At 38.5% G+C, this 20,935-nt stretch overlaps 1 protein-coding gene and 1 long non-coding RNA gene across 4 annotated transcripts in view; one reads left to right on the forward strand and one right to left on the reverse strand.

Moving 5' to 3' along the window:
• The window catches only part of SPINK5 (serine peptidase inhibitor Kazal type 5), a 74,833-nt gene that overhangs the window by 25,827 nt on the left and 28,071 nt on the right, over window positions 1–20,935 (forward strand). For 2 of the 3 annotated variants that reach the window (XM_045894866.2, XM_045894849.2), the window contains exons 7-17: window positions 484–611; window positions 2,059–2,125; window positions 5,576–5,703; window positions 7,233–7,320; window positions 9,184–9,311; window positions 10,561–10,642; window positions 12,005–12,132; window positions 13,857–13,938; window positions 14,269–14,396; window positions 17,272–17,320; window positions 19,059–19,186. In XM_045894866.2, the coding sequence (XP_045750822.1) occupies window positions 484–611; window positions 2,059–2,125; window positions 5,576–5,703; window positions 7,233–7,320; window positions 9,184–9,311; window positions 10,561–10,642; window positions 12,005–12,132; window positions 13,857–13,938; window positions 14,269–14,396; window positions 17,272–17,320; window positions 19,059–19,186 (1,136 nt within the window). Of the gene's footprint in view, window positions 1–483; window positions 612–1,545; window positions 1,674–2,058; window positions 2,126–5,575; window positions 5,704–7,232; window positions 7,321–9,183; window positions 9,312–10,560; window positions 10,643–12,004; window positions 12,133–13,856; window positions 13,939–14,268; window positions 14,397–17,271; window positions 17,321–19,058; window positions 19,187–20,935 lie in introns of those variants that run through there. The other variant, XM_064596127.1, reaches the window with a different exon arrangement.
• The window catches only part of LOC129046349 (uncharacterized), a 36,151-nt gene that overhangs the window by 1,405 nt on the left and 13,811 nt on the right, over window positions 1–20,935 (reverse strand). Inside the window, exon 2 of the long non-coding RNA XR_008507473.2 lies at window positions 12,348–12,624. This is a non-coding gene — a long non-coding RNA (uncharacterized LOC129046349). The remainder of the gene's footprint in view (window positions 1–12,347; window positions 12,625–20,935) is intronic.

The following is a 20,935-nucleotide window of genomic DNA, read 5'->3' on the forward strand; positions in this document are numbered from 1 at the left end:
GATTTGGCTTAAATAGCTTTTCCCTTTGCTAACATTCTGTGCACTTGTGATTATAGGAGAAAGAAATGAGTATCTCAGACATGTCACACTTGACTTTTTCTAGCTGAATGTTTTTTCCTAAGTCAAGGTTTGGTGCCCTTTCTATGCTCCTAGAGCACCTATCAGGGCAGTTAGTACATCGTATTTTAAATGTCTCTTTGTGTCATCCAGTAGATCATGAGCAAGTTGAGTGCAAGGACTGTGTTCCGCCTTAGTTCTAACACATGCTAGGGTATCTGTGTTTACTAATAAATGAATAAGTAAATGAGCACCATACTTAACCTCATGAATTATGCAACACTTACTGAGCTACTTCTAGGCATCTGGCACTGCTCTAAGTGGCTAGTGTGCATTGGGCAGAGAAGCACTGAGTACTATAAAATTCTGAAAACCGTGTGGAATGCATTACAATCAGGATGTTAAGTTCTTTTCCCTGTTCTTCAGGATGTATGTAGTGCTTTTCGGCCTTATGTGAAGGATGGAAGACTTGAATGCACAAGGGAAAATGATCCAGTCCTTGGCCCTGATGGCAAAACACATGGCAATAAGTGTGCCATGTGTGCTGAGCTCTTGTAAGTATCATCATCCTCATGCAGGCCAAGTAGGTGGATTTGATGAGGATGCACTTGGTTGCTGTCCTGAGAACCACTCTATAGAGAGATACAGTCCTTTTCATGAAGCATATAATTCTTTGCCTTCTTAAAGTGAAATCGTCCTTGCTCTCTGAATGGCTTCTTTTCTTTTTAATTCATATCATCTGCTAGAGTTTCTTAAAAGGCATGGTTAAGGTAATTATGGTAGTTATTAAATTCAAGACTCTTAATTTGCTTAATTATAATGATAGGACAATGCACAGTATTTTATAAGGCACAATATTTTACAATTTAGAAAACACTTTCCTGGAATGAACTAGGTCATTCGTTTAATGCGCATTGCTTCATTTGTATATGTACAGAGACTCTTACTAAATGCGACAATCTAACTTAAAGTAATAATAATAATAATGTCATGTGGCTGCCTTCATTATTACTATAAATGGTGGAACTTTAGGGAAGAGAAGGATAGGGTTAACTTTCTCTGAATGCCTGACATCTGTGAGTATTGAGGCTGAGATGGGAAGAAGATCCAAAGAGTCTTTAATATTCTGGCTGTTAAACAAGATATAGACTCTCTATATGTCAGCAGGCTTTCAAGTGCTCCATTTACATCCACGGATCTTTAAAATCATCACAGAGAAAGATCTAACAGATTAATAAATTTCACACCTGCCTTTGAAAATTACAGTGTACTGCCAGAGAATTCAAGGGCACGTCCTATCAGGTTTACAAAACAGTGATTATATCTGGTTTCCGGACAGGAAATAAGCCTAATTTCTACTTTCTTATCAGGAGACATGTGGGTTTCGTTTTCCAACATGCCCCAATTCTGTGACTTTCTGTTTGTTTTCACACACTAGCTAAAAAAGAGATTTGACTTCTCTAACTCTTGGTTTCTTCCTCTGTAGAACTAATAATGCCTGTCTCCGGTTGGGACTGTAATTAGGTAATAGATAGGAGAGGACTTAGAAGCTCAGTTCAATGTCACTTTTTTTAACTGCAGTGATTTTACATGAAGGCAAACAAATACTTTACAAGGTATAGAAAAGCTTTACATAAGGGTGTGGATGGCAGTACTTCAAATGCTCAGTTCGGTTTCACCCTTGTCACAGCATTGTGTTAAAAAGCTCTTGGTTCTGCCAGTTAAAGGGACTTTTCCCCAACAATCTTCTGTTTGTCAGTCAAGGAGTCACACCCATCTACTTTTACAGAACAAAGCTTCTAATTGACTGTCATTGAGTCAGTTTCACACCCTTCCTTAGCTTTGGCAATTTTCTGGCTCAAATTTGAGACGGGGAAAAGCTTGTCTCATGTTAAGTGGATCGGTTTAACAAGCTATGGCCAAGGATATGAAAGTGCCTAGCACAGACTGGACACTGAAAATATGATTGAGCCATAAACTGACCAACTGTTCTCTTAACAGCTTAAAAGAAGCTCAAGAAAACACCAAAAGAGAAGGTGAAACCAGAATTCGACGAAGTGCCGAAAAGGTAAATTCCTCACCAACATAATTTGATCTTGTGGCCAAAGTATTAACAAAGTTAAGCTTGAATCTTTGAGGTAAGTCAATGTCATTGTCCTTAATTTTTACAATAAATTGTTTCCCTTAATTTCAAACTTCCCCAAGTTGACTATTTCAAGTATATTAATCATTAGATTAAAATTGCATTTCCCACCTAAAGTTCAAAATATGCTATTTTTAAGAAAAAGGGAAAGAAAGAATATCAGTCAGAAAATATGCAAATTAAATTCTGCTTCGTTTCCACCAGACTTCTCTCTGGCTTAGATTAATTTTGCTTTGAATAAATTTTTTTTAATACAACATAATATAAATTAGACAGGAATAACTATAAAATAATTCTATAGAGTCTTTTAAACAGTGTATCCACTGGTGCATTTTATGTATCATCTCATTGATACAAACTGGAGTTATTTGTTATGGTTATTACAATGAGGCCTGCATTTATAAAGGTCTAGCTTCTGTTTAAAGAAAGGTATCAAACAAATATTGACGTGGTGGTTTTTAAAGTACCCTTAAAATTAAGTTTTTTCAAATTATTATACGATTTGTTTAGTATGAAAAATTGTTCCTTTTAGTAATTGAATAAACATTGTAGGTCATACAGCTTGGATTCCCTAAATCACCAAGGTTATTAAACCCTACTTTCATTCTAAGTGATAGCCGTTACTTTGCTAAATGACTAGCTTTTTGTTGAGAAGTCAGAACAACTTAGTTTTACCCATAGTTTTGTTATGCTCTGGCTGTGTGAAACTGACCAAGTCATCTCTTCTCTCTGGGCCTCAATTTCTTTGTCCCGAATTAAGGAGGTTGGATAAAGGACCTCATTTTTACCTTCTTGTTGGAATGTGATTCCACACCCTATACCCTGTAGTACTAATACAGTGTCAAGGCCTCTTTTAAGGAAACAGGCTTGAACAATGGAAACTTGATCAAGGCAAAAGGGCCCACAGTGAATACTGAATACAGTATTCACTGGCTGAATACAAACAGGCCCATCAAGCGACCACCTCAAAATATCCATCAGCCCTAACTAACCAATGGGCTACTTACACCCAGACATAGGTACCAAAAAAGAAAAATTCCATACATTCCCAGACCTCCTCTCCTTCCCCCTTTAAATACAGCCTTCGCCCACTGCCTCGTGGCAGACAATCTTTACTTTGCTATCCTTCCCGGCCTTTTTTGCAGTGTATCCAACAAACTTTTATCTCTTTTGTTCTGCCTTGGGTGAATTCTTTCACTACTCATGCCACCAGCCCCCACTCCATCCGGACGCCCTACATTTGGGGGGCCCCATCCAATTGGGAGAGACAGCACAACAAGCATACTATTTTTGTGGATGATGGGCATATGTTTTCCTAAGGATAGACACAAGTCTAGTTTTTGGTAGTCAAGGACTAAACTTCTACTTCATGATGCTATCCAATCAAGCACATTTCCCACCCTAAATAGGGTGTTCAACAGAGTTTCAATGAAGGAACATGTTCTCAGTAATTTGTTCAATACTAACTGAGATTTGAAAAGCAGTTCTTTTGGTTGTTAAATTTCAGTCAAAACCTTTGGGTCATCTTGTAATATTGAGCATTTTATTACTCCATAAACATGGACAGTTCTTTTCCATTATCTATCATCAGGTCTTGTTTATTTTTCCCTCTTTTCCTCTGTGGCTGGGGTCATTGTTTTGGCGGGGTCACTGGACGTGACTGTGTTGAATGCGACTGCTTTATGGTGATGGCTCAATATCTGCCCCATAATTAACCCGTCAGTGGGTTGCTCACAAAAGCATTTCTTCAGAATCTCCTCAGATGAATCACAACTTATAAACTGAAATTATCATTGTTTCTTTTATGGGAACCACTGAACAGTAATTTTCCTACCATGCTATGATTATCAGGGGATTGGCTTCCGTGTCTTTATTCCTGGATTGTTACAACCAGGAAGTTTGGAGCATACCCACTGCTCCTCCAAAAACAAATGCCTTCTTATTAGGAGTCAATTAGGATTCTTTTTTAAAGTGTCCTAATGAAATATGAGTTACATTTTAAACATTGAGAATATTACATCTAGAAAAGGCCCTAAAGAGCATTATTCCAAAAACTTAATTGTGTAGTTGGTAAGATAGAGGTGTCTACGGTAATGGGTGTTTGCTGTGATCTCCCAGGGAGTTAGAAGCATAGTCTAGCTGCTCAGGTCTTCCCACTTCAAACCATACTCTTTATGCTCATGTTTTCTTGGCTGAAATGGAAGATGAAGGTCACACTGTTGAAAAAGGCTCAGAGAAGCATTTTTTTGTAGGTTGTGTTTTGTAAGTTATGCAGTAATATATGCCATTACCAAACATGTTTATTGACATAGAGTTTCCTAAATTTACAGTAATTTGGGGTAGATAGAGATATAAATATAGCTATAAATATGAAGTTTAGTCTTCACTTCAGATAGTAGAATTTTCCAAACAGAGAAAAATCCGAAAGTACTAAACCAAAGCATTGGGAAATCTGGATACAAACCTTTCTTGGGTTATTTGGGGAAGTCACAGCCTTTGAAATTGAAATTGAAATTTTAGTCTTGGCGTTTTACCTATCTCCAGTGGGGAGTGAAGGAAAATTAGATTCATTCTCTGTGCTTTCCACCTACTATATTAGAAATGGACATCCATAAATGAGGCAGAGCACATAAAAGTGAACAACAGTAAAGGCCACAGAGTCACAGAGAGGACAATGGATGCCACCTTATTCATTTTCCTTGCAAACCAAACCAGATTGTTCTTGATTTGATCCATATTAAATAGTGTTTAAGCATCTCATCTTACAGATTCTCTAGTCTGCTTGTTGGCAATTTTTTTCTTTTGTCCTGGCAGCTGCATTTTGTTATGTCTATCTTGGAATTCGTTGAAAGATCTTTTATTTTTTGCAATCTTTTTTTCATAGACTTGAAAGTTAATAAGAGCTATCTAGTTTTATGAGATATTTGCTCAGCCTTATTTTTTATAAGGCTCTTTTACCTTTTTTTAAAGATTTATTTATTTATTTTAGAGAGAGAGTGCGTGTGCAAGTGGGGGGAGGGGGAGAGAGAGAGAGAGAAGCAGACTCCCCGCTGAGTGCAGACCTCCCCCCAAAGGGGACTTGATCTCAAGACCCTGAGATCATGACCAGAGCCAAACCAGGAGTTGGCCACTTAACTGACTAAGCCACCCAGGTGCCCCACCGCTCTTTTATCTTTTAATAAATATACCACATAGTAGATACAGGTATGTAGTAATTTCATAACATAATTACTATTTCTCATTAATCCTCATTAATATGTTATATGTTTACCAACACCTTCTAGACCTGATATTCTTTGGCTATAAATCCATGATATGTATTTTCTATGTTAAAGAGTAGAGAAGTGCTAAATGTAATTACTTACCTTTTTGCAGGATTTTTGTAAAGAATATGAAACCCAAGTGAGGAATGGAAGACTTTATTGTACACGGGAGAGTGACCCAATTCGTGGCCCTGATGGCAGGATGCATGGCAACAAATGTGCCCTGTGTGCTGAAATTTTGTGAGTACAGGTGTGGGTTCTTTGGAGGTATGGGACAGGTAAAGTGGAGATTGATGGGAATGGTAAGAATAATGTTGAGGTGCTGCTTTGTTGTTGAAAATTTTTGAGCAGTTTTCTGTCCTCTACAAACCATGATATCACCTAGTAAGTAGATCCTAATGATGTATGTCTGTTTCTGAGTACAAATGGATTCTATTTTCCAGTTAGAGGACTGGATTACAAAATACTTCTTAATATTTCCTCCCACCACCTTTGTAATCCTTTTTACAAGATAGTCATAATACAGAATGAGGGTAAAAGCAAGTATCAAGACTTAGACTGTTTCCTTCAGTAATTATCCCATTGTGACAAAACAGATGTTGTCTCCCACAAAAACTTCATGTTTATACGTGACTTGGATTAACTTTATCTTTTCACCTCGGGCATCTGACCTGGGGGGGAAGCACAAATCCCACAACATGTAAATTACAGCATTTACGAAGATGTCTCAGACCAGGTCTTGTCACTCTTTCCGATCCTTGAACTCTTGAAGCTCTCCCCTTTATGCTGTCCTGCTGCCAGTTTGTCTCAATCTTGGCCAGCTAGTGTCTCTTCTTCTGTGGATCACATTTCAAGATTACCCTTCTTTGGATAAGACCTCCTGAAATTCTTAATTGAAATCAGTCTTTATAACTCTTAATAATTTTATTTCATAGCAATCAGCACAGCTGGTAATTATTGCTATGACTATTTGTTGACTGGGTTCTAAGTTCCAAGAACACAGTGTATGTGTCTGTCTTATATATATAGCACCAGGCCAGCGCTTGACAAAGAATAGTTACTAGCCAAATGTTGAATGAATGTATGAATGAAGATCCCTGCTCTCAAGAAGCTTAAAGTTAAATAGCAGAAAAAAGCCATGGACACACACACACACAAACACGTTGCAAGACAGAGTAAGAACTCTCCCGTAAGAGAATATTCAGCTATGAAAATACAATGACGGATATACAGTTCATTTCCACTTTGAGGTCTGGACTGTCTTCTTAAAGAAGGCAGAATTTAAGCTGAGAAGATTTAAAAGAAGGCAAGATGACAAAAACAGTCATTGCTGTGGAAGGAAATGTTATACATGAAGGCAAAATAAAAGGGATTCTTTGGAGAAAGAGTGAAGATTTCCATCTAATGAGGAGCCTTAAGATGATTGGAAAATGTTTGTTCTAGAACTCATAAACACATAGCTGTTTTTCCACCTGCACCTAAATGACTTATTTTTTTAAAGATTTTATTTATTTATTTGAAAGAGAGAGTGAGAGAGAAAGCACAAGCAGAGGGGGAGGGGCAGAGGGAAAGGGAGAAGCTGACTCCCTGCTAGGCAGAGAAGGGAGCCCCACGTGGGGCTCGATCCCAGGACCCTAGGATCATGACCTGAGCTGAAGGCAGACGCTTACCGACTGGGCCACCCAGGAGCCCCCTAAATGACTATTTTATAACATGAGGATTTGAAGCATCTGTATTCATGTATTCATTTTTGGGTTTTTTTTCTCCAGCAAACAGCGTTTTTCAGAAGAAAAAAATAAAGCACATGAAAACCTAAGGAAGACTGAAGAAAAAGTCAAAGTTAAGAGAGAAATTGAGGTGATGATTAGTTTGATCAATTTAGTTATGACTTTTGTGGGATGTGTGTGCATTTTACTCTACAATGCTTTTTCGATATTGGTTCGTTTTTCCTTCATTACTGATGGATTTTCTGGAAAGCAGTTTATAGTTACTATTTCATAAGATTTAGAAGAATAATTACAACATTACAATTTTTAGCGCTACTTGGAGAAAATTAATCAAGTCATATTAGTAGAACAGTTCCTAAACAAAGGTAATATATCAAAGCATCATCTGAATTCAAAGTTTAATATGTGTGGTAGCTGTTTTGGAGGTCTTCTATGTATCATTTTAATACTCTCCCTTTAAAATCGTACCACATTCTACTTTCCACACATCTCTTAACTAGTCATTTGTGTTTTTTTTTTTTTCTCCTGCTACCAACTTAGCTCATACTTCTCATAGATTTCCTTTGTGTTGATGCGTTAGCATCCTGCCTGGCCTCTGTGCTTCTCGCCAACAGCTTTCTCAGTCCTCAAGATTCAATTCATCTTCCACACTGTTTGAGTGGGAAATATTTCCATGACTCAGTGGCCTTAGGAAAAGCCAACATTTGAGGGTATCCTAGAGGCTATTTGGACCATTTCACTCCTATGTAACTTATTTTTAACAGTGAGTGTTCGCCCACCTTCTGTAGTGTGTAGTTCACAGTTTCATAAAGCAGCTGACTTCATGTAATTCCATCGTAATGTCTAAGCCTCACTTTCAACTGATGTCTTCTCTTCAATCCTTTAATTTTATTTCTGAAATCAAAACAATCCTTTTATCTTTCATTTCCGGTTTTATTCCTTCCTCTTTGTCCTCCTTGTTCTCTTTCCTTCCTTCCCTCCACCCTTCCTTTCTTCCTCCCTCCCTTCCTTTCCTTATTTTCTCCTATAGTTTCTCAAACTTCAGTCTCCAGTCACTCAAATCCCCACATATCTGGCTGGCTGGGTGGTCTTTCTAAAACAGATTTGCTTATGTTCTTCTCTTCTATAAATATTTATCATTTTCCAATTTCCTAAGAATAAAGTCCAAATTCCCTTCTAGGTTCAGTGATCTAGTTTTGACTTAATCTTCAAGGTCTCCTTTTTGACCCTTTCCCAAACCTTCCTCTCTTTATCCAGCTAATTCTTCCTGACAATAATAGATGATCTCAAGATAACATGGTCTTTTATGTCCCTCTGTCTTTGCATATAAGTTGTAATTCCTCCTGGAGGACCTTTTTGCCATATTGTTTACCTGGACACATCCTAAAGATAGAGACCTCAGCTATAAACTCTTCTCTGTACTTCCATAAATCATTCTTCCCTTTGTGCTTGTACAAATTTAACTCAGACCTGTGTCATATCTCTCAGCTTTTTATATTGCAATTCCTTATCCTGTCCACTTGAGTGATAAAAGAGCTAAATCACATTTATAGTCATATCCCCTTAATACATTTGCTGCATACTTAAATGGGTAACTATTACATGGAGAGAAATATCACAAAATTTTGGGATGATCCTAAATCCTATAAGTTTTATTTTTTATCCTTAGTTCCTTTTCTTTGATATCTTTAATTAACAGCATCTAAAATGTATAAACAGAGGGCGCCGTGGGTGACTCAGTTGGTTAAGCATCCGACTCTTGATTTTGGCTCAGGTCCTGATCTCAGGGTCGTGAGATCGAGCCCTGCGTTGGGCCCCACACTCAGCATGGAGTCTGCTTGAGATTCTCTCTCTCTCCCTCTGCTCTTCCCCTCCCAACTCACTCTCGTACTCTCTCTGTCTCTCTCAAATAAATAAATAAAATCTTTTAAAAAATAAAATGAATAAACAGAATAGATAACTATATCTAAACTGTCTCATTTTCATTATTTAGAAACTCTGCAGTGAATATCAGGATCGTGCAAAGAATGGAATACTTTTCTGTACCAGAGAAAATGACCCTGTTCGTGGTCCAGATGGGAAAATGCATGGAAACTTGTGTTCCATGTGTCAAGCCTTCTAGTGAGTATGGAATGTCAGAGTGTCTAAAGAATGCCAAAGAGAAAGGACCTTACAGAGAGTCTAATAGAACTAGCTACTTCCATAAGTGGGGAAACTGGGGCTCAAAATAGGGAAGGGAGTTGAGTAAGTTGAATACTTACATTGAGAATGTTAGCAAGAGAGCTGGCAGAAGGACCTAGAGCTATTTACTCCAATATGTCTGCTTCCTTGACACTCATTCTCTTACCACTGGAACATCCTGACAGCCTTGAGCTTGTGCAAATATCACATTGTCCATACTGCTGAAGCTTCATATATGAACCTGTGGTACAAGTTTATAGGCATCTCATCTTCCAAAGAGGTTAGGGCCCAAAGTAAGCACTTAATGCAGATATTGATTATTAGAGTTAATGTTGCCCATCAAATAATCATGAACGCTTACAAAATTAAATATTACTTTATATAATGTGACATTTCTCAATAAGTTAGAATTGACAGTTTGCTTTCAAAATTTGGAACTACTCCCAGTTTATTTGATTGAACTCAGATTAAGTAGTTGATTTACATTTTGAATCTATGGTCTTTTGTTTTGATTGATAGCCTTGTGTGGTTGAAATAGCATCAGTTAACCATACATACCATGCAATTCTATTGTGCAAAGCAAATATAGGCTCATTTGGTTTATCAATGTATGGAAATTATTGGCCTTTTTCCACCTGCACTCTATTTTGTCTTTAGATAACACAGCCATGAGTAAGCAATACATTTAAGGTGAATTAATAAAGCTAGGGTGTCCATGATGTGATAGACTATAGACTTGAGAGAAGGGACCTTGGTTAATTGTAGTCCTGTCCTAAAAGCATAGCCAAAGCCCTCTCTGCCTCAGACAAGGGAACCAGTCAGTGTGCTTTGTAAAGGCCACTTTCAGTCTCCAGGTATAACGTTACAAGGGTACTAGTTTTGATATCTCCTTGATGGACATTGATGGTATTTCTTTTCTGATCACAGGCAAGAAAGGTATTTTATAGAAAGCAAGCTTTCCAGATCCACAATCACTGTCTTTCTTTCAATGTTAAGCAAAAAGTATAAAGAAGTTATGGTATCTTACCATACTGGAGGCTGTTTTGTTGCTTCTCATCGGTATGTAGTGATAAAAGGACAAAATTGCTCTTTCTAAGGAGGGAGGACAGATTAGCAATGCAAGAATGTGGACAAATAATTGCCTATACTTGGTCCAATGGATTCTTCTCATTTTTTTTCTCTCATTTAGCCAAGCAGAAGCTAAAGAAAAGAAAAAGGCTGAAGCAGAAGCAAGAAATAAAAGAGAATCTGAAAAAACACCCTTATGTGGAGTGAGTGGAATCCACCCATTGAGTCCTACTTGGCATTCTAACTTGAACATGTTTCAGAGTCTAAAGGGTGGAATATTTTCCAGTAAAAAAATTGCCAGGAAATTCTAACCCTTTAATCTGGAGATGACACTGAGATGAATCCTATGGGAACTTGATCAATGCTTGCTGCTTCCAAGACTAACCCTGTGGAGTAAAAATTATTTGAAGTCTGAAAAAACTGGGTTCTAGCACTGGTTTCATCACTTACAGACTGTGTTAGCTTTTGCAAACCACTTCCCTTATATTCCCATATATTTTCTACATATGAATCTTTGAAATTTCACATTTGAATTGGGATAAAAATACCTTCATTCTGCACACAGAAAGCCTGCTTTTTAGCTCTGAAATGTTACAATATTTGTTTCCATAGCCTTCTATAAGTTGTTACTGCTTATTGTTTAGAAGATGAAAGTCTACTACTTTTCCCGCTAGGTTCTATTCTTTCCGTTATCCAACTATGCTCCCTAACAGAGCTAGAGTAAAGCTTCACAATATTAATCAGATCGCAATACCGTTCTGCTTAAAAGCCACAAATGGCTCATCATAAACTATAGGATATAATTCAATCTCCTTATCTCCCTTCTTATTTGGCTTACCTTCATTCAGAAATTTATGTTCTGCTATATGCCCGTGTGGTTTCCTACTTTATTTCCCAACTTAATGGTCTCGTATGCATATTCCCCAATCCCCTTCTTATCCATGAAAGTGCTGTTTACTCTTCAGTCTCACTCAAATTATTCTTGTTATGTGACATCTTCCCTGGTTTTCACAGTCAGATCTCATGGTCCCAACCTCTATGTTCTCAGATTTTCTTGTACCTGTATGTTTGCACTTATTTTATTCCTCCAAAAATTTTTTTAAGATTTTGTTTATTTGTGAGAGAGAGGGAGAGCACGGGAGAGAGAGCATGAGCAGGCGGAGGGGCAGAGGGAGAGGGAGAAGCAGGCTTCCCACTGAGCCGGGAGCCTAACCTGGGGCTCCATCCCAGAACCCTGGGACCATGACCTGAGCTGAAGGCACACCCTTAATCGACTGAGCCACCCAGGCTCCCCTGCCCTTATTTCAGTGTGTTTAGATTATAGTGGAGTTTACTTGTCCACCTCTTTTCTTATATTGTGACATCCCATTATGTCTTATTTGTTCCCATCTCTTAGCAAATGGTGAGTTCTGTTTGTTGAATTAAATTTTACATTTGAGAGAAACACAACTAAAGTCCTGGTGTCAAAGAAGCATAACATTAGTTTCTGCCAATGTTGATGTTCCAATCTTCTGCCTGGAATAGGAACAAAATGTATCCCTAGCTTGCTTTCTCTATCCTGGCAGGAGCTGTGCAGTGAATACCTCAAGCTTGTGAGGAATGGAAAACTCCCCCGCACGCGAGAGAACGACCCCATCCAGGGCCCCGATGGGAAAATGTATGGCAACACCTGCTCCATGTGTGAGGTGTTCTTGTGAGTAGCGCTGCACCTGGGGAAATGAGGGAGCGTTTTGTCCTTTCTGCTTCATTTTGTATTTTTTTAATTTTAACTTTGTTATATTTTATTTCTTAAGTTGTGTTTAATTCTTGTCAATGGCATTTTTGCACAATGTCATAATTATCCAAGAATAATTCCTGCTCTGTCCTGAGAGAGGGGCAGTGAGGTCCACAAGTAGCTGCTTCTCTTACCCTTCTCATGCAGTCTGGCTTGGTCTCTGAGGCGCCGTGGGTACTTCAGCCTCGTCCCCGTGTTCTAGGATTCTCTCAGTCATGTCATGACTAGAGGTTGGTTGTTCTGGTGAGGGGAAGGGAAGTTAGGAACCACCTATGTTGCCATCATGGTGACATTACTCCTAACGAACTCCAAAGAATCATTCTTGCTTATCAATCACTGGTTGAGTTCCTGTGGAAGTGTACAGGATGTAAAACAAGGATCTTACCCTTGCAGAGAGGGCTGTGAAGTCACCTGAAATCACACAACACATCACAAAGCAAACATATAAATATGCAAAACGGTACATTAGTTCATACACAGGACCTGGGGGAATGACTTGGAATAGGAATGATGAGTATCTGGTGGAGTGAACCCCTCCCATGTGTCTCGTGGACACAGGTTGAACAGCTGTGGCAAAGCCTACTCTACGTCCCTAACCCCACACTTTCTCCTTCATGGTGATCAGCACTTTGCTTCGTAGCACAAAACACAGTTAGTAGGGGTAGATTGATATGTGTGACTCTATGTTCACCGTCTCTCTCTTCTACTAGACAGTTGTTGTTGTTATGGAAGGGATTCTAGAAAATGTGAGCAGTGAGTTCAGATTAACTTTCTGCTTCATTTCTGTGTTCCATTATGAGAGGACCACTTCAGCAGGAAAGCAAAAGCACGTTTAGGATGAAAACCATGTAAGGCTTGGTACATTTAGCGAAGGAGGAGTCATGGTCTTGAGATATCCAAGTAGCTTTTGTTTTATCAATACTAGTTCCTGGTTGTCTCTGTGGATGAAAGTGGAAACAATGAGTGAAAGCTCTGGAAGGGGTCTGGCTCAATGCCAGGAGCAACTTCCTAACAGTCTGAGGACTTCAAGGGTAGAATGACCTATGTGGGGTTTCAAGGATGATACAAGGTAGAGAATTACTAGCGGATTAGAGCAAAACTGGACAGTAATCAGACATACTGAGTATTAGAAGTCATGAGTAGTGGAAGATCAAAAAACTTCCTCTGGATTAGGATTTAAATCTGTAGTGTACATTTGTTAGTTCTGTGTCCTTGGGAAAGTGATCCATTCTGTCAGTTTTCTCATTTGTAAATGGGGTTATAATAGTAGTTTTGTAACATGCAGTTGGGAAGATTTCATGGAATAAGCCCCAGGTCAGGCACATAGTAAGAATTTAGTTAAGGTGGGTTTTTTGGGGGTTTTTTTGTTTTTTTGTTTTTTTAAAGAGAGAGAGTGAGCACAAGCAGGGGAGGAAGGTGGTGAGGAGCAGAGGGAGAGGGAGCAGGGAGCCCAATGTAGGGCTCGATCCCAGGACCCTAGGATCATGAACTGAGCTGAAGGCAGATGTTTAACTGACTGAGCCAACCAGGCACCCCAGAATTTAATAAGTATTAACTGTCATAATTAAATTATTTTTGAGGTCACTTTCAACCTGGACATTCTATGATCCTTACTGATCTCCTTTTTAATCATTCTTTTTTAGCCAAACAGAGGAAGAAGAAAAGAAAAAGAAGGAAAGTGAGTCAAGAAATAAGAGAGAATCTGAGAACATAGCTCCCTTTGAGGTGAGGGGAACTTCTCCAAAAGTCAGAGGCATGTGGCCCTGGGGTCCATAGATGGCATTCAGGAAACTCCTAAATCCCCTGAAACTGTAGGAAATATTTGTACAGTTTGTTTATATGTGAGCACATACCCATGTGCATATGTGACTATTTCTAGGTTGAGGTTGTGCAACTTTTATCATTTAAAAATAGTCATGTCTTCCCAGTTAAGAACTATTCTAAAATAAGCCAATTACTGATCCCCACTTAAGAAAAAAGTCTAAACTTCAGCTATTTTTCCAGTCTGACCCAACCTGTGTTCAAAACCTCAAACTTCCTTCCTCAATTTCACAGGAATTATGCAGTGACTACCGCAAATTAAGGAAGAATGGCCAGCTTCTCTGCACTCGAGAGAATGACCCCATCAAGGGCCCGGATGGGAAAATGCATGGCAACACCTGCTCCATGTGTGAGGCCTTCTTGTAAGTAGAGCTCAGGACTTTAGAAGGAGTGGGAGAAGGAACTGAAGGAAGTTTTCAAACAATGGCAAATAATGCATTTTCCTCTTCAGGACAATGGTCATTTTTGGGTGTCACACTTAAATGAATTAAAATTAAAAAAAAAAAACAAAAAAACCCACACACAAGAAAACACAAAACCAAAAAGCAAGTGGAGAGCTTTCAGATGATGATTATTGTGATCTAAAGAGAGCCATAATATTTTTTTTTTATTTTGGAGTTCTTTTAACTATCTTTTCTTTTAGAATATTTTAGAGGTAACTCAAGATCTTTTATTCAGAGAAGAGATTGCTCTATGATAACCATATGAATTGCTCTTAGTTTTCTGAAGGAGTATCAGCTAAAATAAGAAATGGCTGAGATTACATATAAAATATCATTATGGTGCATGGAAAATTTTAGGGGAAAGGTCTTTTTTTGTTTTGTTTTAGTTTACTACCTTTCTTCTTACTTACTCTGTGTGACCTAATGGAGTAGAATTAAATGGATGAGAGCTTTAGGGACATAGAATGGGCCACCCAGGCGCCCATTCCTTAAGGCTTTTGATCTTATTCCCAAGGGATACTCCAGTTGATTTTCTATATACTCAGAATCTCTGAAAGGTTTCAGTCATTGAGTCTTCCCTGGTGGAGAGCATTTCAACCCTGAAGATTTGTCCTTTAGTGTTTGGGCATGGAAGCACTAAAAACCAAATCATCATAACCAACATTTATTGAATGCATGTAATTGTCATATACTTGCTAAAAGCTTTGCTACTTAATCCCACTTAATCTTCACAATAAACATATGAAGTGGATCTTTCTTGTATTATCACAAGTTATAGATGACAACATAAAGGCCCAGAGAAGTTGGGAATGATAGAAATATCAGTGCAGGGGAAAAAAATGAAGAAAATTATGTTTTCCACTGTATGCTGTAGACATAGTATAATCATTTAGCAATGCCATTATAACTTCTGGCGATTAATTATATTTGCCTGAAGTTAGGCTTGTTTCTGTCTGTTTTTCTTTACCTTGACATTCATCTTTCAGTGACAAGGAAGTAATTCTGCCACCTAGTGGTCAGCTGTGCTACTTCCTCTGATAAAGTTCCCAGTATGGAAAGAAAATGCTTCTTAAAATTTTTAGTCAACGTAGACTCATGGTAAAGCTTAGATTAGTTTCCATGTAAAGAAGTATGAGGAACCTCACAATTTTGGAGCTGTTTTAGTAATTTTCTCCCATCACTGTAAAAATTCCTTATCAAAAAGAAATAAAGATTTACTGTGTCATATTTTGTGGGTATGTTAGCAAAGGCTCTTGTCTTTTTTTGAGAATGATTTTTTCCTCCATAGCCTTTTTTGCACACTGTCATACCATATGCAAACTGTCTTTTCACCTTTTTTTAAAAAAATATTTTATTTATCCATTTGAGAGAGAGAGAGCATGAACAGGGGGAAGGGGCAGAGGGAGAGAGAGAAGTAGACTCCCTGCCGAGGCTCAATCCCAGGAGCCCGGAGATCATGACCTTAGCTGAAGGCAGACGCTTAACCTACTGAGCCACCCAGGCGCCCTGTCTTTTCACCTTTTTTTAAAAAGATTTTATTTATTTACTTGACAGAGAGAGACGCAGTGAGAGAGGGAACACAAGCAGGGGGAGTGGGAGAGGGAGAAGCAGGTCTCCCACTGAGCAGGGAGCCCGATGCGGGGCTTGATCCCAGGACCCTGGGATCATGACCTGAGCCGAAGGCAAATGCTTAACGACTGAGCCACCCAGGTATCTTTTCACCTTTTAAAAAAGTTTTAATTTGATCAATGAATGAGCAATTCTTACGTTGATTGAAACATAACATTTTTACATATTATTTACACATTTTTACATTTTAAAATGAAAACTTTTTACATATTTAACAGGATTAAATTGTTTAGATTATAGATCCAGTTGTGCTACACTTGATTTGCAACACTGTTAGTTATCAAAAATGGTTAAGAGCTATCACCCTCACTTCATTTCCATCATATACCTTTTTTTTGGAGGGTTTACTCTTAATGATAATCACAGTGATGAAGATAGCGATCACTTATATCACTTTTATCAATCATTTCATTATGTACCAGATCCTTCCTCTAGTTGCTTTACATGTATCAACTCATTTAATGCTCACAACAATCCTATGAGAAGAATGTGGTTACTACTCCTCCCGCCCCTCCCTTCCCCTTCCGTATTTAAAGATGAGGAAGGCTGGGGTGCCTGGGTGGCTCAGTTGGTTAAGCGACTGCCTTCGGCTCAGGTCATGATCCTGGAGTCCCGGGATCGAGTCCCGCATCGGGCTCCCTGCTCAGCGGGGAGTCTGCTTCTCACTCTGACCCTCCCCCCTCTCATGCTCTCTCTCTCTCATTCTGTCTCAAATAAATAAATAAAATCTTAAAAAAAAAAAAAAAAGATGAGGAAGGCACAGAGAGGTTCAGACATTTCTTGTGTTCCTTATGGCACCGGACTCTGTCCTCTTAAACACCATGCTATACTGCCTCCCAGAAGCCAAATATTAGCACTTTCTCGAGACCTGTGGCAGATGCAAAATAATCAGCCAATAGGAAAGTATTACTGCAATGTTCTTGCTGAGGAGCTAAATGGGTTTACTTATTAAGGGACTTTTTCTTGCACACTATTCTCTTGAGGTGAAGTAAATAATTTCAGTTTATTATCCAATAAAATTACAAATTGCTGTGAGTGGATCTTTGGGGGTGCTTGAGAATTGTCAAAGCAACGAATGATCCACCTGTAAATGTTAAGAATCTACTCTACTGTATTAAGACCCATTTCTTCTTTTCCCCTCTTTTTCTTCCCCTGATCCTTATAGTCAGCAAGAAGAAAGAGCAAGAGCAAAGGCTAAAAGAGAAGCTACAAAGGTAATTTTTCTCAGGACTGCTAATGTTATGCCTTGACAATTTTTTCTCCTTTAAGTATTCTAGGTATCTCATTAGCACTAATGGTTTCCTTTTCAATTGCCATGCATGAAATGAACAACAACAAAAAGCCTTTCACTTGTAAAAAGGGGTCTCAAGTAGAAGTTTCTAGAGTACCAATTTTATTGCATGATAATTCAAATTTTGAGTTTCATTTTATAAGAAGGAGAGGGTTATTAATTTACTCTGTAAGGCATATTCTCCATATTTCGCTTTTCTTATATTTCTGTTGTCACAAGTAACACCAACAAAATCTGTCTGTATGTGATGTCGGATTACTCTAATATGACGGCCATAAACAAGATTTGCTTTATGGATCTTATTACCTAATAAATGCAAAGCATAAGCCAAATACTTATTTGGGGAAAGTTGACACAGTTTAAAAGTCTACCTTTAAACTGACTCACTTTCTCATGAACTTTCTTTCTGTTGGTTGAAACCATCTTTTTACTGGTAATTTAGAATTGAACACTTGTTTTATCCATAATATCTGATTAGCTGCTAAAGCATCTTAGATTTTCCAATCAGTCTTAACACATTTCTCCTTCCCTCTGCTTATATTGTACCTCTCCTGTTTGAAATCTGCATCCCCTATCCCTCTACTTTATCAAGGAGCTCCCAGGAAGGCGTCAGTTTCTCCAAGGACTCATACTTGTCCTCTCCTCCATTTCTTTATTTCAAATATATCTTTATTTCTTAGTTTGAGCATGTTTTTCTTTTCTTTCTCAGCCTTCTAAAGACAAATCGAGATTCACCAATTTTTTTGCACATTCTTCTTATTTTAAATTTTCCAGCTTTATTGAGATATAATTGACATACAACATTCTGTAAGTTCAACATTGTGTATATTGTCTTGATTTGGTACACACATATATTGTAAAATGATACTCCCATAGCGTTACCTAACACTTCCATCACATCACACTATGACATAAATACATTTCTTTTTGTGGTGAGAACATTTAGGATCTACTCTCTTAGCAACTTTCAAGTATACTGTATAGTATACTGTTATATTGTTAGCTATAATAACCATGCTCTAAAGCAGATCTCCAGAACTTAATTCATCTTATAACTGGAAATGTATACCATTTGACCAGCGTCTCCCTATTTCCCCCACCCCCCAGCCCCTGGCAAACACCACTCTACTTTCTGTTTCTATGAGGTCAGCTTTTTCAGATTCCACATATGCGTGAGATCGTACCATAATTTTTTTTCTGTCTCCTTTATTTCACTTAGCAGTGTCCTCTAGTTTCATCCAAGTAGTTGCAGATGGCAGGATGTCCTTCTTTCTCATGAAGACTCAGCAATATTCTCAGTTCCTCCAGGAAGCCTCCTCTTCTAGGTCCATTGAACTCTCTCCTCTTCGATCTTTCATAGCTCTTATAGAGTGTGATATGTAACATAACACAAACATGTACATTGTTCTCTGCTAATTTTGTCAGTCTTCTTCTGCACCTAGAGTGGAAGCAGCCTCGGGGGAATGATGATGATAAATATTTCCAGATCCACTCTAGTGCAATGACAATTCTGAGTCCATGATGGAAGCTTTGTAAATACTTATCGATTTACTGCTCCCTGTCATCCCTTTTTGTTTTTATTCTACTCCGCCTCACTTATTCCCCAGAAGAGGCAAAGGTGCAGGAAGGGTAGACAGTCATTCTGAGAAAATATTTTCCAGGAGCTCTGCAGTGAATTTCGGAACCAAGTGAAGAATGGAATGCTTATATGCACCAGGGAGAATGACCCTGTCTGCGGCCCCGATGGCAAAATGCACAGCAACAGGTGTGCCATGTGTGCAAGCCTATTGTAAGTACCTACCCTCACCTGTCCCACTGAATGTCTCATCATCAATCACGTTTGAATCTCAGTTTCCTAGAAATGTGTAGAATATATATCATGCTTGTATGCTACATAAGTTTAAAAGCACATGGACAGTTCATGAAGTAATAATGAATCATACAGTGACAATGTGATTGTCTATCCAGTTATCCTTTTTTTAAAATTTTTAAAAATATTTTATTTATTTACTCATGAGAGACAGAGAGAGAGAGGCAGAGGCAGAGGCAGAGGGAGAAACAGGCTCCTCAAGGAGCAGGGAGCCCGATGTGGGACTCGATCCCAGGACCCTGGGATCATGACCTGAGCCGAAGGCAGATGCTTAACCATCTGAGCCACCCAGGCGCCTTCTATCCAGTTATCCTTCTATCCTCTAGTTAAGTCATGGGAAAGTCTTAATTTATATATATATATTTAAAGATTTTATTTATTTATTTGAGAGAGAGAATGAGATAGAGAGAGAGAGCATGAGACAGGGGAGGGCCAGAGGGAGAAGCAGACTCCCTGCCGAGCAGGGAGCCCGATGCGGGACTCGATCCCGGGACTCCAGGATTATGACCTGAGCTGAAGGCAGTCGCTTAACCAACTGAGCCACCCAGGCACCCCTTAATTTATATTTTTAACACTATATAATCATCATTCATAACTGAAAACAGAAGTTTGATGATCTGGATGCAGTGATATCTTTGTCTCTCTCTCTCTCCCCCACTGACATTTTATGATTCTGTGAATATATTCAGCTATTGGCTAAGAGAAAACCAGTTGGACAGAAGTTTATGAGGCCAGTACAAGAAGTGTTAAAATAACTTGAATGAGAAAAGGAATGGAGAAGGTTGCATTTATCCCTTCAGGGACATTACTGTGCACAGCTGAAATAACACTTGGATAAGTGGTTTAGTATAGAGAGTAAAACCTCTAAGAGGTGAGCCCATACATTAGATGTTTATTGAATTGTCTTCTTGTGAGCCTAATCCAGGGACTTTTAGGCCATTGTTTTGGTGAGTGGGACCAAAGCTCCATTGTGTGAGACAGTCTAGGAGAAATTGATTATTACCTCCTCAGGTTCTCCTCCTTCTTAGATTCCTAATCCTCTACAGAGTCCCTCGCTAAGGTAGATGTTTAAATAATATCTGTTGAAAAGGTGCAAGGTTATTGTTGTCCCTTAACTTTCATATGTCCTTGTCCAATCTCAGGTATATGCACATCGTTCCTTGAAGGAGAGACTGACAGACTAAGCCATAGTGTATACAGTGGCCTGAGAGGCTCTTTTCTCACTTGATCCATGGTCCATGCTGTGCTGATGACTAGATGGGATGTGATCAGTGCTACAGATTTTCCAGCTTTGATAAACTGTGTATCAGTAGAAAATAGCAAGAAAGCCAGAAGCTCAGGCTCATGATCAACCTAAAATATTCATTGTTGAATCTTATTGGACTTGGATCATTATTCTAAAACTTGAACTTCAACCTGAATATTAATTCCCTTAAAATAATATCTAAAAAAATAATTTTATAGTGAAACATGGTTTATTTTTACTATGGGCCCATTGTCTGACTTGGTATCACCTCTGGCTTTCATCACTGATATGGTTGTTATTTACAAAGGAAAAGCTGCACAATTAAAAAAAATCAAGGTAACTGGCTTCTTTCAGATCATTGAAATCACTGATTGATGGGATAAGACTGATGGAATCAAGACTACTTGAGGGTCTCATACTGA

The sequence above is a fragment of the Mirounga angustirostris genome, unplaced genomic scaffold (genome assembly GCF_029215605.1).
Source record: "Mirounga angustirostris isolate CCGP_5_RB_7025 unplaced genomic scaffold, mMirAng1.0.hap1 SCAF_7, whole genome shotgun sequence".
Lineage (NCBI taxonomy): Eukaryota > Metazoa > Chordata > Mammalia > Carnivora > Phocidae > Mirounga > Mirounga angustirostris.